Source organism: Aotus nancymaae, unplaced genomic scaffold, assembly GCF_030222135.1.
Source record: "Aotus nancymaae isolate 86718 unplaced genomic scaffold, 86718_ANA_hifiasm-v0.15.2.pri h1tg000028l, whole genome shotgun sequence".
Classification (NCBI taxonomy): Eukaryota; Metazoa; Chordata; class Mammalia; order Primates; family Aotidae; genus Aotus; species Aotus nancymaae.
This window is the reverse complement of record NW_026988441.1, coordinates 26,372,020-26,398,459: the sequence shown is the minus strand read 5'-3', so window position 1 is coordinate 26,398,459 and position 26,440 is coordinate 26,372,020. Positions and strand designations below refer to the sequence as shown.

Below are 26,440 nucleotides of genomic sequence, written 5' to 3'. Positions count from 1 at the left end.
AAAATAAAATAGCCTGGCGCGGTGGCTCACACCTGTAATCCCAGCACTTTGGGAGGCTGAGGCGGATGGATCACAAGGTCAGGAGTTCAAAAGCAGCCATGACCAACCTGCTGCTCGTGCGCGCCCCCTGCAGGGCTCCTCCCGCCTCGCCTCCCCACCCCTCCACCTTGCAGCCCTCCCGGACACCCCACGGGCTCTTGAGTCCTTGTCTCAGGTCGGCTTCTAGAGGTGGGATCCCAAGCCAAGACTAGGCAAGAATGAGGTCGCGAGAGAGCTCTGAGCAGCAACAGTCGGTCTGGTCCACGGGCGCCACGCGCGTTTTATTTGTGGATGTACACACAAATAGAAGGAGAAAAGGAGCCCCCCCACGGAGGATCGAGTCCAGCCGCGCACCTCCAAGGCCCCGCCGCGGAGGGGCCATCACTGTCAGGTCTTCCCTGAAGAGGCCTGGTGGGAGGTGGGGTCCCCACGTGGCCTCTCCGCGCGCGGCTAGAGCGCTGGGCAGGTGCCACCAGGGGTTCTCCTACCGGGGCCAGCCGTCCGCCAAGGGCAGGCGGCGCAGGGCGGGCGCGGGCCGCAGGGGCTCTGCCAGGGACCGGGCGAGGAGCAAGGGGTAGGGGAAGGTCTTGGGAAAGTCACCGGGGCCCCCGGGGGCCGGAGAGAGGCGCTCGGACTTGATGCTGACTGGGGGGGTCGGCGGGGAGGCACCGTGGGGTGGGGGGCCCTCCTCGCCCAGGCTTCGGCCCCCACTGCAGGGAGAAAGAGAGAGGGGGAGATCGTGAGCTCAGTGAGGAAGGGAAGGAAGCCGGGAGGGTGGTGGCACAGCGTGGGCAAAGGCTCCGCAGGAGGACCCTGGGAAAGGAGGGGGCGGCGATTCCTCTTGGGGCCTCAAAATAGCTGCCCATCCTCACTGGGAACCGGACGGAGGTTGGGGGAAGTGTGAGCAGTACCAGGGATGGCCACCGGGGGTCAGCAGCGGCCGGGGCTTTGAAGGATGGGGACGAGCTGGGACCGTCGTCAGGGCACTTACCTGGGCTGGGAGGGCATGGCGGGGGGCCCATCACCCCTCGAGGGCTGCCAGGAGGCCAGGGTGGGGGGCTGCAACAAGCCAGAGGGCGGTGGAGGGTCTCCCAGGCCATATTCTGGTGGGCGGGAATTGGGGGCTGAGGCCTGGACCTTTGCAAGCCTCTTGCAAACCTGACCACCCCCAGCGACAGTTTTGAGTTCTGTTAGGTGGGAGAGTGTGGAACCCCCAGAGGGCAGGAGTGTGGACGCTTCCCAGGCAGGACAGGGCAGGTTAGGGGGCGTACCTGGGGGGCCTGCGGGGAGGAAGGGGAAGCTCCCCAGCGGGGGTCCCGGGGCTGCAGAGGAGCAGGGGCTCTGCAGGCCACTGTAGAGGCTTCTCTGTGCGGAGAGAGGGTGAAGGGGAAACTGAGGCCCACACCCCGGCCGCCCTGCCTGCCCTCATCAGCCCCACCACACCCTCCCCTCACTCACAGAGGTGTTTATTCCCCCTCGGGGCCCAGCCAGGCCACCAGGCAGGTCTGGCCTCCGCCCATCCGCTGACAGGTACAGTGGGGGTGGTGTCTTGCTGGTGAGGTGGCTTGGTGAGAAGAGAGGGTGCGCCAGGCCTGGGGAAGAGGAGACCCCGGGAGAGAGAGGACAGGTGGGTCATGTGAACTGTGAAGTCTGAGGTTTAGAGGTGATGCACGCAGCCCGGCAGCACCAGAGCTAAGATACACCCAAACAGCCCCCTGGGACCCCCTGTCCCATGCTCACCTGGGGGCCCTGCTTTGGGGGCTGCTGGTCGGAAGGGAGATGGGCGGCTCTGGGCAGGCAGCGCCTCCCCAAGCCCACTGGGGTCACAGCCTGGTGGTGGCAAGGCTCCGTACACCACGTCTGGGCTGGGCATAGCAGGAGCTGCAGGCTTGGGTAGAGAGGGGATGGGTCAGAGGACCCCGGGGTAGATGGGGGTGCCAAGTCCAAGGGAGAAAATCCTGATGAGTTCAGGGGCCCGGCTCCACTTTCAGGAAGCCTTTGCTGCACCTCTCACCGGGCTCTCTACCTGCTCCTCCCTCTGCCCTAACCCCACAGGCTGCGGGAGCCTCTATCTGGTTCTGTCACCAACAGGTAGGTCCAGAGCCGAGGCCTCTCACTTAGTGTAGAGTTGGCACTGAGAGGGCTGCACAGAATGTTGGATGAATCAAAGATCAAATGAAGGAAGGAACTGTTTGCCTGTTGAACTCTTTTTTTTTTGAGACAGAGTTTCGCTCTTGTTACCCAGGCTGGAGTGCAATGGTGCGATCTCGGCTCACTGCAACCTCCGCCTCCTGGGTTCAAGCAATTCTCCTGCCTCAGCCTCCTGAGTAGCTGGGACTACAGGCACGCACCACCATGCCCAGCTAGTTTTTTTATATTTTTAGTAGAGACGGGGTTTCACCTTTTTGACCAGATGGTCTCGATCTCTTGACCTCGTGATCCACCCGCCTCGGCCTCCCAAAGTGCTGGGATTATGGGCGTGAGCCACTGCGCCCGGCTGCCCGTTGAACTCTTATTCATCCTTCAGAGCCCCAGCTACAGTGCCCACTTCTCAAAGAAACCTTCCCTGCCCAACCAGGCGGAGACCTGCCTCCAAACTCCAGGCTCCCTGGCTCTAAGCCTCTCTCTCAGTACCTGCCTCAACCACTTGGGCCTAGGAAGTGGGAAGAACACCCTATTCACAGGGGGCAGGGGGAGTCACTTACATACAGCCGGGGTCGGGGCAAGGCTGGGTCACCCCCTTCGCCTGCCATCCTCCGAAACTTCTCTCCTGGCTCCTCAGGCCCTTCATCTGGCTCCAGCTCTGGCCCATCGAGGCCAATGCCCCTCCGCTTCAGTGTCTATGCAGACGGGAGACAACGAGGTAGACCCTTACCCCTACCCCAGTGAGGGAACCCAGTTCTATGGGAGAGGGGAGAGACCGTCCCCACCCAGCTCTGTGGGTGGGGAGGAATGCAGGCATGGTCTGCTCCAGCCAAACCCCACTGACCAAACCCCAGTGAGTTACCATTTAGCAATTTCCTGCCCTGGGACCAGAGAGCCCAAGGACCTGCCCAGATCAACACAGCAGGAGCTGAGACCCACGCAGGCCTGTTGGCGCTGTCCTAATGCTGCTCCCGGGCATGACTTGGGGACCCCCATTCTGCCCCCACGTGCAGCCTTATAGCCTGGCATCAAAATCTGCTTAAGAGGCCAGGCGCGGTGGCTCACGCCTGTAATCCCAGCATTTTGGGAGGCCGAGGCAGGTGGATCACTTGAGGTTGGGAGTTTGAGACCAGCCTGGCCAATATGGTGAGACCCCCATCTCTACTAAAAACCTAAAAACTAGCCAGGCGTGGTGGCACGTGCCTGTAGTCAGAGCTATTCAGGAGGCTGAGGCAGGAGAATCACTTGAATCCAGGAGGTGGAGGTTGCAGTGAGCTGAGATTGCGCCACTGCACTGTACACTGGACGACAAAGTGAGACTCTGTCTCAAAAAACGAAAAAAGATGCTTAAGAAACACCAGCAGATTTCCTGAGCTGCCTTTTCCTAGGACCACAGAACCGCATGCTCCTGGACCCCAACCTCTTTTTTGTTTTTTGTTTTTTGAGACAGAGTCTTGCTCTGTTGCCCGGGCTGGAGTGCAGTGGTACAATCTCAGCTTACTGCAACCTCCACCTCCCGGGTTCCAGCGATTCTCCTGCCTCAGCCTCTCGAGTAGCTGAAATTACAGGCGTGCGCCACCATGCCCCGCTAATTTTTGTATTTTTAGTAGAGACAGGGTTTCACCATGTTGGCCATGCTGGTCTTGAACTCTTGACCTCGTGATCCGCCCGCCTCGGCCTCACGAAGTGCTGGGAGTGCAGGCGTGAGCCACCGCGCACAGCAGGATGTGCTGTATTTCTGCTGTCCCTAGAAGGGCCCCTCCACTTCCCCAAACCCACGTTTAGCAGCCGCAAAGCCAGATGGCGGTGTTCATCTTTTGTGCAAACCGAGAGTCCCTGGGCTCTGAGCAAGCAGCGTGCGCGGGGCCTCGCGGGGCTGGCGGGGAGGACCTGGCGTACCTCGAGGATGTCGGTGTTGGTGCGGCTTTCGTGGGGCTCGCTGTACTCAGTGTACTTGAGCAGCACGCGGTCCATGTCGGTGCTGGCGTACTGGAAGAGGCGGTTGGCGCTGTTGAAGATGATGAGGGCGATCTCACAGTCGCACAGCACGCTCAGCTCATAGGCCTTCTTCATCAGCCCGAACTTGCGCTTGGTGAATGTAACCTGGACCCAGGGCCCGCAGGGGCAGGGGAGAGAAGAACAAAAGACGAATGTGGGGTGGGGTGGGGGATGTGGCAGAGCCCAACTGTTCCTTGAACATGCCTTCGGATTCTTTCTGGCTGCGCTGCTAATTCTCATGCTACAACCTGGCAAACTCCTATTAGTGCTTCAAAACCCAGCCCAAATGTCTCCTCCCCTTTGAGAAGTGTGCCTTGGCTTCCCAAGCGGAGCCCACATGCTGTCTCCGGGCTTTCCCCGTCCTGGGCCTCCCTCCGTTCCAGCCCTCTGAGTTGGGTGTATGTCTGTCGAGCTCCATCCCCCTTATGGCTGGGGTTCCAGTCATCAGGGAGAATAAACAAATCTATGATCATGAAAATGAGCAGGCCGGGTGCGGTGGCTCAGCCCGTAGTCCCTGTACTTTAGGAGGCTGAGGCAGGAGGATTGATTGAGGTCAGGAGTCAGAGGCTAGCCTGGGCAACATGGTGAGACCGCGACTCTTCTAAAATTACAAAAATTAGCCTAGCTGGGCGTGGTGGCACACGCCTGTAGTCCTAGCTAATCAGGAGGCTGAGGCAGAAGAATCACTTGAACCCGGGAGGCGGAGGTTGCAGTGAGCAGAGATCGCGCCACTGCTCTCCAGCCTGGGCAACAGAGCGAGACTCCGTCTCAAAGAAAAAAAAAAAAAAGAGAGAGAGAGAGAGAGAAAGGAAGAAAGGAGGGAAAGAGGAAGGGAGGCAGGGAGGGAAGAAGGATAAACAAGAAATGCTCCATCTGAAACACCTGACATCCATGGGGCCCGCCATGCCTCCTCATTCTCCTGCAGTTGAGCTGGTGAGGCCAGCGCCCTGTCAACGGTGCCCCTGCTAGGAATGTCCTTCCCAGCCACTGTTGCACTGGGGAACTCACCTGCCGATTCCTTTGGTCCAGGATGCGGGAGATCTGGATTTTTTTCCTCCCCATGGTCCCAGGCTGAGTGGAGTGATCTTGGTCTAGAGAAGAAGCGGGAGAGGACGGAGTGAGTGGTCGGAGAGTGGGGAGGGGCGCCCAGCCTCACGTGTGTCCTCTGCCTGCCGCTGCCAGCCACTGAGGGGAAGGCGATGGGGAAAATCAAGCCGGGCTGGGTCAGTGTCGCAGACCCCGCCCCCGGCCAGCCTGAGGACGCAGTAGAGGCTCAATAAACGTGTTTTTTTGTTGTTGTTGTTGTTGTTTTTTATAGACAGAGTTTCGCTCTTGTTACCCAGGCTGGAGTGCAATGGCGCGATCTCGGCTCACCGCAACCTCCGCCTCCTGGGTTCAGGCAATTCTCCTGCCTCAGCCTCCTGAGTAGCTGGGACTACAGGCACGCGCCACCATGCCCAGCTAATTTTTGTATTTTTAGTAGAGACGGGTTTTCACCATGTTGACCAGGATGGTCTCGATCTCTTGACCTCGTGATCCACCCGCCTCGGCCTCCCAAAGTGCTGGGATTACAGGCTTGAGACACCGCGCCCGGCCAATAAACGTGTTTAAAGCAAACTGGACACGGTGGCTCACGCCTGTGATCCCTAGCATTTTGGGAGGCTGAGGTAGGAGGATCGCTTAAGCCTGGGAGTTTGAGGCCAGCCTGGGCAACATGTTGAAACCCCGGCTCTACAAAAAATACAAAAATTAGCCAGGCATGGTGGCACACATCTGTAGTCCCAGCTATTCCAGAGGCTGAAGTGGGAGGATCGCTTGAGCCAGGGAGGTTGAGGCTGCAGTGAGCTATGATCTTGCCACTGCACTCCAGCCTGGGCAACAGAGTGAGACCTTATCTTTTTTTTTTTTTTTTTTTGAGGTGGAGTCTCACTCTTGTTGCCCAGGCTGGAGTGCAGTGGCACGATCTTGGCTCACCACAACCTCCGCCTCCAGGGTTCAAGTGATTCTCCTGCCTCAGCCTCCCGAGGAGCTGGGATTACAGACATGCGCCACCACACCTACCTAATTTTGAATTTTTAGTAAACGTGGGGTTTCTCCATGTTGGTCAGGCTGGTTGGTTGTGAACGCCTGACCTCCGGTGATCCACCCGCCTCGGTCCCCCAAAGTGCTGGGATTACAGGCGTGAGCCACTGCGCCTGGCCGACACTGTCTTAAAAAAAAAAAAAAAGAATAATAGCAATGCCATCCCACTTTACAGGAGGACTCAGGCACTCTGGAAAGGCCTCCAGCTCGGAGCCCTCGGGCCAGGGTATGAACCTGGCATCCACTTGGTGACCTGGAAGAAACCCTGTACCCCCTCAAGGAAATGTGAGATCACCCTGCTGGGGGTCCCAGAAGGAGGAGACTGCTAGACTATGTTGGGGTCTAGGCCTTCCCCAGCGACCCCCACGCCAGGTTCCTGGGAACAAGAGAATCACGTGGCCTGTCCTGCAGCAGCTGGCCCGCTATACAGATGTCCCCTGAGACCCCACGGGACATCCCCGCTCCGCCAACTGTGTGACCACACCCTCTCTCTCCCAGGCTTTGCCACGTCACAGGTAACTGAGGCTTCAGGCAAGGGGCCTCTCCAGGGTCACGTGGACCTGCGCTCCGGCCAGGCCTTTCCTCTGACTCTCAGGGTGGCCCTCAGCACAGAAGCCCTCTCCCCTAGCCTCAGTTTACTGTTCTGTGAATAGGCTGGTATGAAATGCTGAGTGCCCACCACCAGGCGTGGCAATCAGTTCTCAAGAAATCCAGATCAGGCTGGGCATGGTGGCTCATGCCTGTAATCCCAGAACTTTGGGAGGTCCAGGCGGGCAGATCACTTGAGGTCAGGAGTTTGAGACCAGCCTGGTCAACATGCTGAAACCCCATCTCTCTCTCTCTCTTTTTTTTTTGAGACAGAGTTTTGCTCTTGTTGCCCAGGTTAGAGTGCAGTGGTGCGATCTCAGCTCACTGCAACTTCTGCCTCTCAGATTCAAGCGATTCTCCTGCCTCAGCCTCCCGAGTAGCTGGGATTATGGGCACCCACCACTATGCCAGCTAATTTTGTATTTTTAGTAGAGACGGGGTTTCACCATGTAGGTCAAGCTGGTCTTGAACTTCTGACCTCAGGTGATCCATCCGCCTCGGCCTCCCAAAGTGCTGGGATTACAGGCGTGAGCCACTGCGCCAGCCCACCCCATCTCTATTAAAAATGCAAAAGTTAACCAGGTGTCATGGGGTATGCCTGTAATCCCAGCCCCTAGGGAAGCTGAGGCAGAGGTGCTGCTGCACTCCAGCCTGGGGGAAAGACAAGACTCGATCTCAAAAAAAAAAAAAAAGCCAGGTGCGGTGGCTCACTTTGGGAGGCTGAGGTAGGCGGATCACCTGATATCTGGAGTTTGAGACCAGCCTGACCAACATGGAGAAACCTCCTCTCTGCCAAAAATACAAAATTAGCCAGGTGTGGTGGTGCAGGCCTATAGTCCCAGCTACTCGGGGGGCTGTGGAGAATCACTTGAACCCAGGAGGTGGAGGTTGCGGTGAGTGGAGGTTGCAGTGAGCCGAGATCACGCCATTGTAATCCAGCCTGGACGACAGAAGTGGAACTCCGTCTCAAAAAAAAAAAGAGAAAAAAAAAGAAATAAGCTGGGCACAGTGGTTCACAGCTGTAATCCCAACACTTTGGGAGGCCAAGGTGGGTGGATCATGAGGTCAGGCGTTCAAGACCAGCCTGGCCAACATGGTGAAACCCCATCTCTACTAAAACTACAAAAATTAGCCAGGTATGATGGTGGGTGCCTGTAGTCCCAGCTACTTGGGAGGCTGAGGCAGGAGAATCGCTTGGACCCAGGAGGCAGAGGTTGCAGTAATAAAAGAGATCGCGCCACTGCACTCCAGCCTGGTGACAAAGCGAGACTCCACCTCAAAAAAAAAAAAAAAAAGAAAAAAGAAATCCAGATCGTTCTCTGGGAGTGGCCACAGGGGCTTCCCAGGCTCCTGCCCAAGCGGTCTGGGCAAGACCCTCCGTTATCCGGGCCCAGAAGTGTCAGACACCTCGGCTGGCATATGTGGTGTGCTGTGTGACCCCGGCCACACTCTCTTCCGTCTCTGGGCTGGGTATCTGAGCCCCCACCACCATGCAGAGCCCAGGCTGTGGGTCCCAGCCCGTCAGCTCTGGCCTGATTTGCTAAATTTAACCTTCAGGGCTAATTTTAATCCCCAGCCGGAATCGGGCCTGTTCCCACGGCTGGGATGTGTTGCCCCCACCCTGACGGGTCCCTAGGGGTTAGAGGGGGGCCTTGGTCCGGAGGTCCCAGTGCCAAGATGACTCCGGAAATGCCCCTGACGCCCAGGGTCCCATGAGAGCAGCGGCAGGGCTGGGGCTTGGGCCTGAGTCTCTTAAGCATGGAAGACCTGACTGGAGCCCCTTCTCACTCCGTCTGGCCCTATTTTAGACACAGACACCACGGCTAGGGCAGAGGTGAGGTGACGGGGGAGAGCTGGGAAGTCTCTCTCTGCACTGAGACCCTGAGAGCTGAGACAGGAAGTGAGTTCCAGGCAGAAGGAACAGCAGGTGCAAGGGCCCTGAGGAGGGACAAGAAACAGCTATGAGGTGGGAGGGAGGGAGGGGGTGAGGCCACAGAGCTTGGGCCACTCTAGGCCTCTTTTATTTGGGTTTCCTACTTTTAATTTAATTTAATTAACATATTATTATTATTATTATTATTATTATTTGAGATGCAGTCTCACTCTGTCACCCAGGCTGGAGTGCAGTGGCATGATCTTGGTTCACTGCAACCTCCCCCTCCCGGGTTCAAGTGATTCTCCCACCTCAGCCTCCCAAATAGCTGCCATTACCGGCATACACCACCACACATGGCTAATTTTTGTATTTTTAGTAGAGACAGGGTTTCACGACGTTGGCCAGGCTGGTCTCAAACTCCTGGCCTCAAGTGATTTGCCCACCTCAGCCTCCCAAAGTGCTGAGATTACAGGCATGAGCCACTGCGCCTGGCCACATTTATTTATATTTTTGAGACAGGGTCTCGATCTGTTGCCCAGGCTGGAGTGTGGTGGTGCAATCTCAGCTCACTGCGGCCTTGACCTCCCACGCTCAAGTAATCCTCCCACCTCAGCCTCCTGAATAGCTGGGACTACAGGTGCATGCCGCCACGCCCTGCCAATTTTTCTTTTCTTTTTGTAGAGATGGAGTCTCACTGTGCTGTCTAGGTTGGTCTCAAACTCTTGGCTTCAAGTGATCCTCCTGCCTCAACCTCCCAGAGTGCTGGGATTACAGGTGTGAGCTACTGCACCTGGTCCACTGTGGGCCTTCTGAGCTGTGGATGTTGGCCTAAGAGTGATGTGGAGCTATGAGAGCATATTTTATTTTTTGAGACAGTCTTGCTCCGTCACCCAGGCTGGAGTACAGTGGCATGATCTTCACCTTCTGGATTCAAGCAATTCTCCTGCCTCAGCCTCCCAAGTAGCCGAGATTATAGGTGTGTACTGCCACACCTGGCTAATTTTTGTATTTTTAGTAGAGACAGGGTTTTGTCATGTTGCCCAGGCTGGTCTTGAACTCCTGACCTCAAGGGATCTGCTAGCCTCAGCCTCCCAAAGTGCTGGGATTACAGGCGTGAGCCACTATGAGAAGCTTTTAAGCAAAGAAGAGATAGGGTTTGGTTTATTATTTTAAGACTCAGCTCGGCTGGGCGTGGTGGCTCACGTCTGTAGTCTCAGGACTTTGGGAGGCTGAGGCAGGTGGATCACAAGGTCAAAAGATCGAGATCATCCTGGCCAACATGATGAAACCCCGTCTCTACTGAAAATACAAAAATTAGCTGGGTGTGGTGGCACGCGCCTGTAGTCCCAGCTACTCGGGAGGCTGAGGCAGGAGAATCGCTTGAACCTGGGAGGAAGAGGTTGCAGTGAGCCAAGATCACACCACTGTACTCCAGCCTGGCAATAGAATGGAAAAAAAAAAAAAAAAGACTCAGCTCATGTCTTCCATGGGGAGCAGGTCTGTTGGAGGCCGGGGTGGAGGTGATGGGCGGCTGGAGAGGAGGCAAGGGCTGCGTCCGTCTGGACACAGACTTGGGGTGGGGTCCCCACTGCGCTAGGCCTGTACCTTGCACTTTAAGTCACTGTTCTCCAGGGCACTTTAGTCCTCCAGAAACCAGCAGGCCTTCCACCAACTCTCAAGCCAGGCCTGACAGCTACAGATGAACTGATGCAGGAGTTTCACTCTCCTGAACCCCAGTGACATTGGAACCAAAGCCATCCTCCACTCTAGCCCCTGAGGGATCTACCCAACACACGGCTCTGAGCATGGCCCTCTCCCGCTCACACACCCTCCATGGCTCCCCACTGCCCTTATGAGAAAGTTCCAGCACCCAGCCTGTCATTCAAGTCCCCTTCCCAAATGAGCTCTTGCCGACTTCTCTCTCTTCAGTAAATATCTCTGACTAGAAGGACCTTTTCCCCTTCTTCATCAAGCCAACTCCGATTCAAACATCAAAACCCAGTTCAAAAAGTCCATTCCTCTAGGAGTCCTCCCTGCCATTCCTCTGGACTCTCACAGTCACCATCCTCCTCCTCCAGTTCGGACTCCACGGTGTTGGAGGTATATATGTATCTATATATGTATCCAGATTTGTCTCCTCCAGGCTAAAAGCCCCTCTGGATCAGGGCCAGGAATGGACAGTAAGGTTTGGTGAGAGAGATGTCACTGACCTCCTCCACAACCCCACAGCTTCCCTCAACAACTTCCTCTCAGACTGCCCCAGCTGATACCCTGCCCAGAAATACATGCGCATGCAAATCCAGCCACCCAGCGTTGACCTGTCTCGGCCCCAGGTGTGAAGGGCCAGGCAAAGAATGTGGAGGCGGCAGTCCCAGAGTGTGCGTGTATATTTGTAGTCACATGCAAATCCCTGCCCGGAGCCGCAGACAGACCCTGGTGGCCCATTCTCCAGATGTTGGTGTGATCGGAACTGCTGGGGGAGGTGGCGGAACAGGCTGAATGTGCCAGGCACGAGGGGGGATGCTGAGGTCTGGGGAAGGCCTCTTCCGCACACACATACTCTCCCTGCTTTGTCCAGCCAGAAGGCGGAGAGCTTTGGTATCTGCCCAGCGCAGAGGTAGAGAGGCAGACCTACTGACCAAGGAATGGGGCAAGGAAGAAAAAACAGGAGAAGAAACCCAGGAGAGCTTCTTGGGGGAGGAGGCATGTAGTTGGATGTAGATGCAGACGCTGAATGGGAGCCTGAGCAAAAGGAGAGGGAGGTGGGCATTTGAAGCTAAGAGTCCAGCACATTCCTACCCCTTTCGTCGCACCCTCATACTTAGCATTTATTAAGCATCAATGTGTGCCAGTCACTGAGCCAAGCTGACCTCAGAAGATGTAGAAAGCTTAAGTAGACCCACAACCACAGAAGATTAGAAAAGTGACTCAGGACCTACCATTAAAAAGGCAATAAAGTGGGCCAGGCACGGTGGCTCGCACTTGTAATCCCAGCACTTTGGAAGGCTGAGGAGGGAGGATTGCTTGAACCCAGCAGTTCAAGACCAGCCTGGGCAACATAGCAAGACCCCATCTCTAAAAAGAAAAAATGTTTTAAGTCAATGAAGTTCAAGGTTGCAGTGAGCTTTGAGCCACTGCACTCCAGCCTGGGCAACAGAGGGAGACTCTGTCTCTAAAAAATAATAATTTCGGCCAGGCGCGGTGGCTCACACTTGTCATCCCAGCACTTTGGGAGGCTGAGGTGGGCGGATCATGAGGTCAGGAGTTCAAGACCAGCCTGGTCAACACCATGATACCTCATCTCTACTAAAAATACAAAAATTAGCTTGGCGTGGTGGCTGGCGCCTGTAATCCCAGCTACTTGGAAATCTGAGGCAGGAGAATCACTCGAACCCGGGAGGTGGAATTTGCAGTGAGCCAAGATTGTGCCACTGCACTCCAGCCTGGACAACAGAGCAAGACTCCATCTCAAAAATAATAATAATAATAATTTCAAAATTAAAATAATAATTTAAAAACATGTTTTAAGGCAACAGGCCCAGGTGGTTTTATAGATATTTTCTCAAATCTCACAGAACAGGAAAGTGCAACATTATATCAACGAACTTAGATCTTTGAAATAGACAGGATCTGCCCAAGTCATTTTTGTTTTTGTGATGGGGTCTTCCTCTGTTGCCCAGGCTGGAGTTCAGTGGTGCAATTATAGCTCACTGTAACCTTGAACTCCTGGGCTCAAGCGATCCTCCAGCCTCAGCATTCCGAGTAGCCGGGATTACCGCTACGTGCCACCACACCCAGCAAAGTTTAAAAATTTTTTTGTAGAGACAGGGATTTGCTACGTTGCCCAGGCTGGTCTCAAACTCCTGGCTACTCCCAGCTACTTCCAGATACTTGAGAGGCCGAGGGAGGAGGATTGCTTGAGGCTGGAAATTGGAGACCAGCCTGGGCAACATAGCGAGAACCTGTCTACAAAAAAAGTAAAAGTTAGCTGCATGCGGTGGCACACACCTGTAGTCCTGTCTATGCGGGAGCCTGAGGCGGGAGGGTTCTTTGAGCCCAGGAGTTGAAGGTTACAGGGAGCGATGATCTTGCAAGCTTTTCCACTTCCAGCTTTCACGCATGGCTGCTGGTAGAGGAAAAAGGGATAATCACTTGGACATCTACTAAATCTGAACAGATGGCTACCCTGTGACCCAGCAATCCCGCTCCTCAATGTTCAATATTCGCCCAAGAGAAATGTGTCCAACTGCACCCGAGGACACAGACAAGAATGTTTTCTGCAGCTTCGTACATCATCGCCTCAAACTGGAAGCAATCCGGAAGCCCTTAATGGGAGAGTTAGTCAACACATTCTCATCGACTCCATGATCAATTACAGACAGTACAGAAAAGGGCTGCACTCTGACTCCACAAAACCACGTGGATGAATCTCAGAGACCACTGGCGAATTCGATGGTCTGGACTCCACCGAGCGGACGCACTGTGTGATCTGATTTACATGAAGTTTCAGAACAATCAAAACTCACTGATGAGCTGGGTGCGGTGACTCAGGCCTGTAATCCCAGCGCTTTGGGAGGCCGAGGTAGGAGGATCACTTGAGGTCAGGAGTTTGAGATCAGCCTGGCCAACATGGCGAAACCCCATCTCTACTAAAAATACAAAAATAAGCCAAGCGTGGTGGCAGGCACCTGTAATCCCAGCTACTTGGGAGGCTGAGGCAGGAGAACTGCTTGAATCCAGGAGGTGGAGCTTGCAGTGAGCCGAGATCGCACCACTGCACTCCAGCCTGGGTGACAGAGCGAGACTCTATGTTAAAAAAAACAAAATAAAACAAATTAAAAAAAACCAAACCAAACAACAAAAAAAAACCCTCACTGATGCTGATGGACATCAGACAGCACAGTGGTCACCTGGGCAGAGGCTGTGATTAGGCAGTGCCCCAAGGGGGAAGTCCCAGGGGCTGGGGATGTCCTGTTCTTGGGTCCAAGGCTTGGGTGCACAGATGTGTTCAGTATGTGCAAATGTGTTGAGCTCAACTCTAGTGATCTGTGCATTTTTCTTTGTATGATTTATTTCAAAAGGAAATTTCTTTCTTTTTTTTTTTTTTTTGAGACGGAGTCTCGCTCTGTCACCCAGACTGGAGTGCAGTGGACAATCTCAACTCACTGAATCCCCCACCTCATGGGTTCAAGTTATTCTCCTGCCTCAGCCTCCCAAGTAGCTGGGATTACAGGCACCCGCCACTGTGCCTGGCTAATTTTTGCATTTTTAATAGAGACAGGGTTTCACCATGTTGGCCAGCCTGAACTCCTGGCCTCAGGTAATCCGCCCGCCTTGGCCTCCCGAAGTGCTGGGATTACAGGCATAAGCCACTGTGCCCAGCCTAAAAAAATATATATATATATATATTTTATTTATTTTATTTATTTTTTAATAAAGTACACTGACAAAAAAAATTTTTTTTTAAATCTAGCTAGTCATAGTGGTACCTGCCTGTAGTCCCAGCTACTTGGGAGGCTGAGGCGGGAGGATCACTTGAGCCCAGGAGGTGGAGGCTGCAGTGAGCTGTGAGTGGGCCACTGCACTCCAGCCTGGGTGACAGAGTGAGACCCTGTCTCTAAAAATAAAGCTCCCTGCTGCTTATGGCTGCTGTGGGGCGCAGTGTCTGTTCAGGTTGGCGTGAGGTGACAGGAAGAGGCTGCACCGGTGGGAAATACGGAGTTTGATTGGAGACGGGGGTGACACCGGGGCAGAAGTGGACTGTTCATTTGGTGACCAAAGGGGCAGGATGGCTGGTGGCCTGGGATACAAGAGGAGCCTGCTGGTCCCAGGCCTGAGCGATGTCGGGGGCCGGGGGAATTGGGAGGACAAAAGGGCTCAGAGTGCAGAGGCATCAGAAACTTTCTGGCAGTATTTGTGGTCACTAAGTCAATCAACAAACACTACCCCGAAGTCCTTCCAGCCATAGACTATCATCTCCCCAGCCTGGCGAGGTCTCTTGGCCCCCAGTAATGGAGATGGGGTGCCGAAAGGAATCCCTCCCACTGATCCTTCCCCTCTGGCCTCTCTACGTGGTAGAACTCAGTTTTCTCCCCTGTTAATTGGGGGTGAGAATCCTTCTTCCACCACTTGGGGAGCAGGTGAGAAGAGGGGATCTATTGACTTTTTTTTTTTTTTTTTTGAGAGGAGTCTTGCTCTGTCACCCACGCTGGAGTGCAGCGGGGAGATCTCGGCTTGCTGCAACCGCTGCTTCCCGGGTTTAAGCAATTCTCCTGCCTCACACTCCCGAGTAGCTGGGATTTCAGGCGCGCACCACCACACCCGGCTAATTGTTTATATTTTTGGTAGAGACGGGGTTTCGGCAAGTTGGCCAGGCTAGTCTCGAACCCCTGACCTCAAGCGATCCGCCCGCCTCCGCCTCCCGAAGTGCCGGGATTACAGGCTTGAGCCACCGCGCGCGGGGCCCCCATTGAACGCTTTTTCCTGGGAAGCCACAAGGAAGAAGGGCCGGTCCTCGGAACTGGGGGCGCTGAGCATCCTGCATGACCACCTTGAAACACTGTCATCAGCTCCCCGCTTCCTCCCCCGTAAAATGGGTCACAGGATCCGAACCTCACAGGCTTTGCAGCAGGGGTTAAGAGAAAAGATCAGGAACAAGCCAAGTTCCCTTTCTTGGCACCCCAGCGGGACTTTACTGGGGGGATGAACCGATCACTCCTCCAGACCCCTGAGCCCGCAGGCAGGCCACGTTTGGCGGAGGAACCCAGGCCGGGAAAGGAGAAGTGAGAGGCAGGTGGGGTGGGCTGGGGGGAGGGGAGGGCCCGCGGGAGGCGGTGAAGCGGGGAGGGGCGCTGCTGCCGGGCCCTGCAGCCAATCAGGCCTGCGGCCCCGCCTCACGCAACCCAGGCTGTGGTTTCATCACCTGCTCCCCGAGTACCTCATTATGGGCCACAGGAAGAGCCCCTTGGAAAGCCAGGACCCCCCCTCCCCTCTCCTGGGGGATCCAGCGGCTCCGACCCCAGCTGCAGGCGACCCTCCCTCCCCAGCCAGAGCCCTGGGCCCGCTGGGGGCCTGGGGGCCTGGGGGCCTGGGGAGGTGGTGCCCAGGTTGGGGGCACGTAGGTGACCTGGCGGCCTGGCTCAGTTCACAGCGGTCCCTGGATCCCCGCATCTGCCCTCGGGGACTTAGAGGAGAGGGTGGGCTCCGGCAGTGATCGCATGTTGCCTAGCTTCTCTGGAACTCAGTTTCCTCCCTCAGAAAGTGGGGGGCAGCAGGGGCCACCTGGCTGAACGGAGGGGAGGGGCTTCACAGTAAAGTACTTTATAGATGCGGGGAGCATTTGTGGTCGCTGGGCCTCGATGCCCCTCAGAAGGCCTTGGGGTCACCTCTCCATCCCGGGGAAACCCAGCTCAGAGTGACGGCCCCAAGAAGTCCCTGGCAGGGTGCCGGGGGGCAGGGGTGGATGGGGTTGGGGTCACTCCATCCTTGTATGGGCATAATGGAAGGTAGAAATATTCCCCACACACGGAGACCCCCAAACATAAGCAGAGCCACACAAAACCCACAGGTGCCCGAAACATAACAGATCCCCCAAATACACAAGGATTTCTCCTGACAAAGTCCCCAGAATACGTGCAATTCACAATACACCAAACTCTCCAACCCACACACCTCTCCAAACACAACACACATATCCCCAAAACACACCCTGGTCCCTCTGCAGAGACAGACTCCCCAAAACACTCAGACACACCCAGATGCCCCAACACATGCCTATCTGCCAAACGCACAGACACCCCCCAGACACATATAGATCTTCCTAAACACGTGGCGGTCCCCCGAATACACACAGATCCCTTCCCCCTGAACAAGGTGGAGCCCTCCCTCCGCCAGACACATGCAGACTCTTCCAAACATATATAGACTCCCCCCAATCTATGCTGGTCCCCCATCACACAGGTAGGGCCCCCCCATCACTGCAGTGATATCACCCACACCCTGGCTTTCTTCTTTTTTTTTTTTTTGTGAGGACAGAGTCTCGCTCTGTCACCCAGGCTGGAGTGCAGTGCCGCAGTCTCAGCTCACTGCAACTTCTGCCTCCCGGGTTCAAGCGATTCTCGTGCCTCAGCCTCCCCAGTAGCTGGGATTACAGGCATGCACCACCATGCTGGGCTAATTTTGCACTTTTAGTAGAGGCGGGGTTTCACCATGTTGGCCAGGCTGGTCTTGAACTCCTGGCCTCATGTGATCTGCCTACCTCAGCCTCCCAAAGTGCTGGGATTACAGGCCATCATACCTGGCTGGGTTTCTTCTTTTTAATTATTATTATTTTTTGAGACGGGGTCTCGCTCTGTTGCCCAGGCTGGAGCACAGTGGTGCCATCATAGCTCACTGCAGCCTCCAGCTCCTGGGCTTAAGCAATCCTCCCTCCTCAGCCTCCCCAGTAGCTGGGGCTGCAGATGCACACCCAATTTTTACCTGAACTATGCCCAGCTTTTTTTTTTTGTAGAGACAGGGTTTCACTTTGTCACACTGGCTGGTCTTGAACTTCTGGCCTCAAGCTATTCTCCTGCCTCAGCCTCCCAAAGTTCCAGGATTACAGGTGTGAGCCACCTCACAGGCCTGGCTTCCTTCCCGAGGCAGGGGGGTCTCCAACCACTAGGGGTGAAATGCAGGCTGTGGGCATAGATTTGAATGGGTAGTGTGTGAATCCAGGAATCTTAGACTGTTCCAGCTGGAGAAGGCCCCATGGAGGTCCCTTTGGCGTCCATGGGGAAACTGAGGTCCAGTGGGGAGCCCTCGGACCGCCTTCCAACCGCTCCCTGGGCCTGCTCCAGGGAGGGACAGCTCCTGTTTGAGGGCAGGATGAGGAGTCCAGGGGACCCCCACGGGACCCCCACATCCCCCTCTGCTCCAGGATCTCACTTTGGCCATGCACAGAGAGGCCAGGGTGGGGGCTGTGGCCCCGTCAGTCCAGGATTCAAATCCTAACCCCACCACTTTCCCACTTCAAGATACTTTTTGAGCCTCGGTTTCCTGTTTGTACAAGGGGTCCCTGCAAACTCCCCACCTGCCCACCTACCCACCTTTCCCCTCACTTGAAAAGGTGTCATCTGACCGGTGGGGTGGCTCACGCCTGTAATCCCAACACTTTGGGAGGCCGAGGCAGGCGGATCATGAGGTCAGGAGTTCAATACCAGTCTGACCAGCATGGTGAAACCCCGTCTCTACTAAAAATATAAAAGAAATTAGCTGGGCGTGGTGGCAGGTGCCTGTAATCCCAGCTACTCAGGAAGCTGAGGCAGGAGAATCCCTTGAACCCGGCTCACACCACTGCACTCCAGCCTGGGTAACAGAGTGAGACTCTGTCTCAAAAGAAAAAAAGAAAGAAAAGGTGTCATCTACCAGCAGACTCCCAGTCTACCTTATGCCCCTTTGGGGCCATCTGCAACAGCAGCCCCAAACTGACCCCCCATTTGCCCATGGCTCTCCCTTTCCCCGGGCTGTGCCAGACTCCGGGACACCATTCTAGGTCTGCCTAAGTCCAGGAGTGTCTCCGTGTCCTCTAAAGACCTGCAGAAAACCCTCTTTCTGGAGGCACCAATCTTCTCTAATATTTATTTTAATTTTTTGTTTATTGCTTTATTTTTTGAGATGGCATCTCGCTCCATCGCCAAGCTGGAGTGCAGTGGCATGAGCTCGGCTCACTGCATCCTCTACCTCCCGGGTTCAAGCAATTCTCCTGCCTCAGCCTTCCGAGTAGCTGGGACTACAGGCACGCGCCACCATGCCTAGCTAATTTTTGTATTTTTAGTAGACAAGGGGTTTCACCATGTTGGCCAGGCTGGTCTCGATATCTTGACCTTGTTATCCACCCACCTCGGCCTCCCAAAGTGCTGAGATTACAGGCATGAGCCCATGCCCGGCCTTTTTTAATTTTTTGAGGCAGGGTCTCATTCTGTCACCCAGGATGGAGTGCCGTGGCGTGGTTTCGACTCACTGCAGCCTGGACCTCCTGGACTCAGGCGATCCTCCCACCTCAGTCTCTGGAGTACCTGGGACTACAGGCACAAGATGCCACACCTGGCTAACTTTTGTATGTTTTTGTAGAGCCAGGGTCTCCCAACGTTGCCCAGGCTGGTCTTGAACTCTTGGCCTCAAGTGATCCTCCTGCCTTGGTCTTCCATAGTGCTGGGATATAGGTGTAAGCTACCACGCCGGGCCAAATTCAACTATTTCTGCAGCACCCATCCCTAACAGATTTTTTAGTGTGTGTTTCTTTTTCTTTTCTTTTTTTTTTTGAGACGGAGTTTCACTCTTGTTGCCCAGGCTGGAGCGCAATGGTGTAATCTCAGCTCACTGCAACCTCCGTCTCCTAGGTTCAAGTGATTCTCCTAACTCAGCCTCCTGAGTAGCTGGGATTGCAGGCGGCCGCCACTGTGCTCAGCTAATTTTTCTGTTTTTAGTAGAGACAGGGTTTCACCATCTTGGCCAGGCTGGTCTCGAACTCCTGACCTTGTGATCCACCTACCTTGGCCTCCCAAAGTGCTGGGATTACAGGCGTGCGTGAGCCACGGCGCCCCGCCTGCTGTGTGTTTCTTTATTGCTTTCTCTGATGAGCCTCTCGCCCTGCTGGCTCCCTAGCGTCTAGTACGTAGAAGGCCCTCAGTCACCCGTCCTTGAATCAATGAGCAAACAAGTGCTTCACAAACAGAAGAAACACTGGTAACTTGCTCTGTCTTCTGTTTTTCTTTCTTTTTTTTTTTTAGACAGGGTCTTGCTCTGCCACCAGACTGGAGTGCAGTGGCACAATCTTGGCTCACTGCAACCTCCGCCTCCCGGGTTCAAGCCAATCTCGTGCCTCAGCCTCTGGAGTAGCTGGGACTGCAGGCGCCCGCCCCTCCACGTGGCTAATTTTTTGAGTTTTCGACATTTTACTTTTTGTAAAGACAGGGTCTCACTAGGTGGCCCAGGCTGGTCTCGAACTCCTGAGCTCAAGCAATCTACCCACCTCGGCCTCCCAAAGTGCTGGGATTACAGGCGTGAGCCACCGCGCCAGGCCTACTTGTTCACTTCCCACTGAAACACCTCATGGCTCACACAACAAATTTAAGGCTCCGTCCGGCCCACAGGCTGCCAGTTTGTGGCCCCTGCTCTAAACAACCTTCACAGCAAAACGGCCAACTGGACGGCACTGACGCTCCTCTCAGGCCAAGAAACTGACCCTCCGAAGGTCCCACTGCCCAGCATGGGAGAAAACCACGTCCAGTCGACCATTCACAGCAAACCTGGCCTGGCACAGGCACCCTCACCTGCCGAGAAGGCCTGTTCCAGCCTGGGTGCGGTGGCACTTTGGGAGGCCGAGGTGGGTAGATCACGAGGTCAGGAGTTCGAGACCAGCCTGGCCAACATGGTGAAACCCCGTCTCTACTAAAAAGACAAAAATTAGCCTGGCATGATGGTGCATGTCTATAATCCCAGCTACTCGGGAGGCTGAGGCAGGAGAATCGCTTGAACCCGGGAGGCGGAGGTCGCCCAGCACCTGGAACCAAGAGAGACCCCACACTCTGAATTTGACTCCGCTGTCCCCATGGGGGCTGGAGTCCAAGGCCCTCTAAGGCCCCCGGTGATGTCCCCTAAGCCACAGTAGTGGCTGCAGGGACAGCCCAAGGTTTTCCTCTCTTTGTTCCAGAGAAAGATCTCTCTGTGGGGCCTCAGAAATTTGTCCCCAGACGCCCCAGCCTCCCTGCTTGGGAAATTAGCACATCTGTCAGCGCTGGGCGGAAGGGACTCTGCGTACAGCCTGGCAGCCCCAAGATGCAGCCAGCAGGGACCCCAAGATGGGGCTTTAGGACATTGCCAGCCCCCAATATCTTCCCACAGAAATGTCTGGGAGCCCATCAGGTGCCGGGGATGAAGGAGCAGGGGGTAGACAGAGCCAGGCTTCCCCCATCATCCAGTCTGATGGAGGAGGCAACAGTGGCCACATAACCGTATCTGGGAAAAAGGCCTTTGAAGAAGAAATTCAACAGGGGGAGGGAGTGGAGGGTTGCAGGGAGAGAGTTGCTTTGGACAGAGGGTCCAGGAAGGCCTCTCTGAAGAGGGGTGGTCTCGAGGACAGGACATCAGGCATAGGGTGGTGACATGAAGGGGCGCCACGCCTGTAGTCCCAGCTACTCAGGAGGCTGAGGTATGAGAATTGCTTGAACCCGGGAGGTGGAGGTTGCAGTGAGCCGAGATTGCGCCATTGCACTCCAGCCTGGGTGATAGAGTGAGACCCTGTCTCTGAGGTGCCTCAGACAGGTGGGAGCCAGCTTGCCTGGTGGACACAATGGCAGGTGCAAAGGTCCTGAGGCGGGACTGATGGACAGGTGGGCTCCAGGAGCAGGCAAGCTCCATGTGACGGGGTGGAGTGAGCAAGGGGTGGCCAGAGACAGAGAAGGTCAGAGAGGCACTGGGAGACAGAGAGAATATGGACCGTAGAGCAATAGGGAGCCATGGAAGGTGTGTGAGGAGGGGAGGACTGTGGTCTGATTCAGGATTTTCAGAAGATCCTGTGGCTGCCGTGGGGAGAAGGCCTGTTGGGGCGGGAGGCCAGGCCAGAATCCAGCTAGGGATGGTAGGGCTTGGACCAGGCAGGCTGTAGACCGGGACAGTGGGCAAGGCAGGCCTACGTCCACGGCAGCCATGACTCTTTATTACAATCCACCTCCATTTCTCCCCTTCCCAGGCCCCACCTTGACCTTGGGTGAACCTGGGCCTGGAGAGAAACAGCACCTGGCAGGGGGCGGAGAGGAAGGGGCCTGGATGGGGCTCACAGACACCTCCGCATGATCACAATCCAGATGGGACCTTCTGTTATTGAGCGCCTACTGTCTGCCCAGGCCCACACCCCACCTCATTTACACATAAGACCTGCCTGGGCTGGGCTCGGTGGCTCACGCCTGTAATCCCAGCACATTGGGAAGCCAAGGCAGGCAGATCAGGAGGTCAGGAGTTCGAGACCAGCCTGGCCAACATCGTGAAACCCCGTCTCTACTAAAAATACAAAATTAGCCGGGGGTGGTGGCAGGCGCCTGAAGTCCCAGCTACTAGGAAGGCTGAGGCAGGAGAATCACTTGAAACCGGAAGGCGGGGGTTGCAGTGAGCCGAGATCCCGCCACTGCCCTCCAACCTGGGCAACAAGAGCAAAACTGTCTCAAACAAACAAACAAACAAACAAAAAAGGCCTGCCTGAGCCCCAGACAGCCCAGGGAAGCAGAGGCAGTTGCCCTGTTTTACACAGGAGTGGCCTGGCTTCTTCCAGATCCCCACTTAAGCCTGGGCTTGTACCCCAGGGCCATCCCATGGCACCTCAATCTCACCACCCCCATCCAGGCTGGGAAGTGGACCTGGGCTTGTCCGGCCCAGAATCACTGTCACAGGGTCCAAAAAACTCGATCCTGGGTCCCAGGGTGTCAGGGTAACCACACTGGTCCCCGAGATGCAGCCCCAGAGAGGCCCTTTGGGGGCCGAGAAATGGGATTTAATTTCCTCGCACACCCCATGGGGATTCACAGGCCGGGCTGGGGCGAGTTCCCTGACCCCAAAAGGGATCCCACACACATTCTAAATCGTCTCAGAAAAATGATATCTGGCTGGGCGTGATGCCTCATGCCTGTAATCCCAGCACTTTGGGAGGCCGAGTTGGGAGGGCCGTTTGAGCCTAGGAGTTCAAGACCAACCTGGGCAACATAGGGAGATCTCATCTCTACTAAAAAGATTAAAAAAAAAAAAAAAAGCCAGGCATGGTGGCACCTTCCTACAATCCCAGCTACTCTGGAGACTGAGGTGAGAGGATCACTTGAGCCCAGGAGTTCAAGGTCGAAGTGAGCCGTGATTGCAACACTCAAGAAAAGAAAGAAAGACATCTGTCTCCAAATGACTCTGTGCCTCGAATCTTCTAGAAGGGCTAGAAGGGCAAGGCCTGGTGGCTCACACCTCTAATCCCAGCACTTTGAGAGGCTGAGATGGGTGGATTGCTTTAGTCCAGGAGTTCGAGACCAGCCTGGTAACATAGGGAGACCTCATCTCTATAAATAAATAAATTAAAGCAGACCAGGTGCTGTGGCTCACGCCTATACTCCTAGAACTTTGGGAAGCTGAGGTGGGTGGATTGCTTGAGTCTAGGAATTCAAGATCAGCCTGGGCAACATGGGAAGACCCCATCTTTATTATTTTTATTTTTTTTAGAGTCGGAATTTCACCATGTTGGTCAGGCTGTAGAAGACCCCATCTTTATGAAAACTGTTTTTAAAATTAGCTGGGCAAAGGCCAGGAGTGGTGCTCATGCAGGTAATCCCAGCACTTTGTGAGGCCGAGGTGAGTGGATCACCTGAGGTCAGAAGTTCGAGACCAGCCTGGCCAACATGGTAAAAACCTATCTCTATTAAAAATACAAAAATCAGCCAGGAGTGGTGGTGGGTACCTGTAATCCCAGCTACTCAAGAGGCTAAGGCAGGAGAATCGCTTGAACCCAGAAGGCGGAAGTTGCAGTGAGCCGAGATTGTGTCACTGCACTTCAGCCTGGGTAACAGAGTAAGACTCTGTTTCAAAAAAAAAAAAAAAAAAAAAAATAGCTGGGAGTGCTGGTGTGAACATGTATTCCTAGCTCCCCAGGAGGCTGAGGCAGGAGGATCGCTTGAGCCCAGGAGGTGGACGTTGCAGTGAACTGAGATCACCCCACTTCACTCTAGCCTAGGCAACAGAGCAAGATGCCATCTCGAAAAAAAAGAAAGAAAAAAAACCCAGACCTCTTCCCTAAGGCCAGACACCCAACATGTCTACACTCACTGCATCCAAGTTTGGGGTGAACAAATGTTTTTAATTCCCCTTCTCTTCTTAATTTGCATTTTCCAGATGTCTAGCTGGTTGGGTCACAGTTTAACCAAATAAATTATTCGTCGGGATGAGCAAGCAAGACTGGGTTCAACTTGCTCAGGTCACAGGAGTGGCCACAAAGCTCAGAGAAGGGCAGCCCCCTGTTGGGGGTCACACAGAGAGGAGGGAGAGGAAGCTGGGTGCCTCATCCCCGGCCTATGTTCTTTTGGAGGTGTGCGCTGAGGCATGGCCTTGAGTTCCATCCTTTTTCTGAGAGGTCTAGTCTCATTACCTGCCCTCAGCCTTCCCTCCTGCAAACCAGCTTCCTGCTCTCTAAGGCGACACCCCAAGATCCTACATGTCCTGAAATTCTGTTTGCTGGAGGCCAAGCTTTCCCCCATCAGGGGACGTGAGGGAACAAGGCTGCCTTTTTAGAAAGCCCCTTTCACCTCTGGAAATCAGTCCTCACACACTGGTCCTGCGAAGTCAAAATACCTTTTTGTATCCAGTATCCTTCCCTCCAAGAGTCTGGGAGTTCTTGTCCTGAATGCCCGAGGTCCAGGGGCCCTGCCCTTCCCCAGGGTTGATTCTCGGCCAGACTAGCCTGAGGCCTTGATTATTTTTTGTTTCTTTTCTTTTCTTTTTTTAGAGACAGGATCTCACTCTGTCACCTAGGCTGGAGGGCAGTAGCCCAGTCATAGCTCACTGCAGACTCAAACTCCTGGGATCAAGCGATCCTCCTGCCTCAGCCTCCTGAGTAGCTGGGACTATACCCATGAGCCACCACACCCGCCGAATTAAAAGAAAATCTTTTTGGCCAGGTGAGGTGCCTCACTCCTGTAATCCCATCACTTTGGGAGGCCGAGGCGGGCACATCGCATGAGTCTGGCCCAGCCAACATGGCGAAACTCTGTCTCTACAAAAAAATGCAAAAATGGACTGGTCATGGTGGCACACGCTGAAGTCCCAGCTACTCTGGAGGGTGAGGTAGAGAATCAATTACTTGAGTTTGGGAGGCAGAGGTTGCAGTGCCACCACACTCCAGCCTGGGTGACAGAGTGAGACTCCGTCTCAAAAAAAATTTTTTTTGGGGGAGGTCAAGGAGGGCAGATCACCTGAGGTTGGGAGTTCGAGACCAGCCTGACCAACATGGAGAAACCCTGTCTCTATTAAAAATACAAAAAATTAGCCAGGCATGGTGGCATGCCTATAGTCCCAGCTACTCAGGAGGCTGAGGCAGGAGAATCGCTTGAACTTGGGAGGTGGAGGTTGCGGTGAGCCAAGATTACACCACTGCATTCCAGCCTGGGCAAAAAGAACAAAAACTCCATCTCAAAAAAAAAAAATTTTTTTTTAAGGCTGGGTACAGAGGCTCATGCCTGTAATCCCAGCACTTTGGGAGGTTGAGGCGGGTGGATCATTTGAGGTCAGGAGTTCAAGACCAGCCTGGTGAACATGGTGAAACACCATCACTACTAAAAGTAGAAAAATTAGCCGGGCAGTAGTAGCGTGTGCCTGTAATCTCAGCTACTCGGGAGGCTGAGGCAGGAGAATCACTTGAGCCTGGGAGGTGGAGGTTGCAGTGAGCCAAGATCGCCACTGTACTCCAGCCTGGGCGACAGAGTGAGACCCTGTCTCAATTTTTTTTTTTTTTTTTTTAATTTTTTTATTTTTAGAGAGGGGGTTCTTGCTATGTTGCCCAGGCTAGTCTCAAACTCCTGGGCTCAAGTGATCCCCCTGCCTCAGCCTCCCAAAGTGCTGGGATTACAGGCATGAGCCACCACACCCGGCCAGCTATTTCTGACTAATTGGGTTCGCAACTTGGGGTTAGGGTGGCCAGGGACCCAGGTCACCCATATCTGCAGCCCTGGACCCCAAAAGAGATAGGGAGGGAGGGTGCCACCATGAAAGTAATGCTGCCACCACCTTGTCGTGCTAACAACCACAGAGGGCTGCAATTCTTGTTCCTGTACCCAAGTCCCAGATACAGTCATTGGGGCAGAGGGAGGAGGGTTAGCCCAGGCAGCTGTTGCTCCCCCATTCCAAGGCTTTGTGCCTACCGTCCTGCTGTGACAAACGAGCGTACACCCACAGCAGCTTCCTGCGTCTGGTTGTGCACCAGGAGACTCGCTAATGCCAAGGGGATGCGCACCAGGAGAGAGGGACATCGCATGTCACAGCATAGAGCTCACAGATACATAACAGGGCTCACAGCGTCACGATTTTGGACACACAACTAACTCTCCAACTTCCCAACTCACGCCAAACCTTAGACGCAGAGCCCTTGGACACACAACTTCCAGACCCACACCCTTCAGACACACACTCCTTGGAGACACAACCTCCTCCTACTACAACCTCCGGGACTCACAACCCCACGACACACACCCCTTTAGACACACACCCCATCCTGGGACGCCCAGCGGCACACCCGGACCTCCAGAACCTACCCAGCCCGCAAAAGCCGCTCAGAGGACACCGCAGGAGTCTCAACCCGACACGACACGCACCTGCTCGGCCTGGGCCCTGGGGCGCTGGGCGCACGGATCCGCGGCGGCTGCGCGAAGATCAGGGGCCCGCGGCCGCAGGTGCCTTGGGAGCGGGGCGGCCCCGCCCCCGGGAGCTGATTGGGTGGGGCGGGATTATTTGCATAGAGGGCGTCACCCTGGAGGCGGCGATGGGCGGGCACGTGGGCGCGGCCCCGCCCCGGGAGTTCAGAGGTCCGGGACTCAGACGCGAAAGGACGCTGGGGCGCCAGAGGTGGGGGCGCGGATAAGGAAGAAGCAGGACGGAGAGGGGGGGCTGGATCAGACTGGCTAGGCTTTCCCCGGCCTCACTGGGCGCCCTTGACCT

The 26,440-nt window shown here is 55.0% G+C and overlaps 1 protein-coding gene across 2 annotated transcripts; it reads right to left on the bottom strand.

Annotated features, from left to right (window-relative positions):
* Positions 1-294: 294 nt before the first annotated feature.
* MEF2B (myocyte enhancer factor 2B) lies at positions 295-26,156 on the bottom strand. Of its 2 annotated transcripts, none has more exons than XM_021669183.2 (9): positions 26,098-26,156; positions 5,191-5,273; positions 4,084-4,287; positions 2,745-2,879; positions 1,780-1,927; positions 1,498-1,631; positions 1,311-1,404; positions 1,031-1,142; positions 295-749 (listed from the first exon to the last, which is right to left on the bottom strand). In XM_021669183.2, the coding sequence occupies exons 2-9, from the start codon at positions 5,242-5,244 to the stop codon at positions 524-526; spliced, it is 1,107 nt and encodes a 368-aa protein (XP_021524858.2). In that variant the 5' UTR covers positions 5,245-5,273; positions 26,098-26,156; the 3' UTR covers positions 295-523. The 2 variants fall into 2 exon arrangements, with proteins under 2 accessions (XP_021524858.2, XP_021524859.2); XM_021669184.2 differs by lacking the exon at positions 26,098-26,156 and adding an exon at positions 26,038-26,075 and having other exon boundaries at positions 524-749.
* Between the last annotated feature and the right edge of the window lie 284 nt (positions 26,157-26,440).

Bases quoted from the DNA above. Each gene is read 5' to 3' on its own strand.
- MEF2B (XM_021669183.2), bottom strand. From the start codon at position 5,244: ATGGGGAGGAAAAAAATCCAGATCTCCCGCATCCTGGACCAAAGGAAT. The intron at 4,288-5,190 runs GTGAGTTCCCCA...CCCTGGGTCCAG, and splicing joins TGGACCAAAGGAATCGGCAG to GTTACATTCACCAAGCGCAA. The intron at 1,405-1,497 runs GTGAGTGAGGGG...CTCTCCGCACAG, and splicing joins GAGGGGGAATAAACACCTCT to AGAAGCCTCTACAGTGGCCT.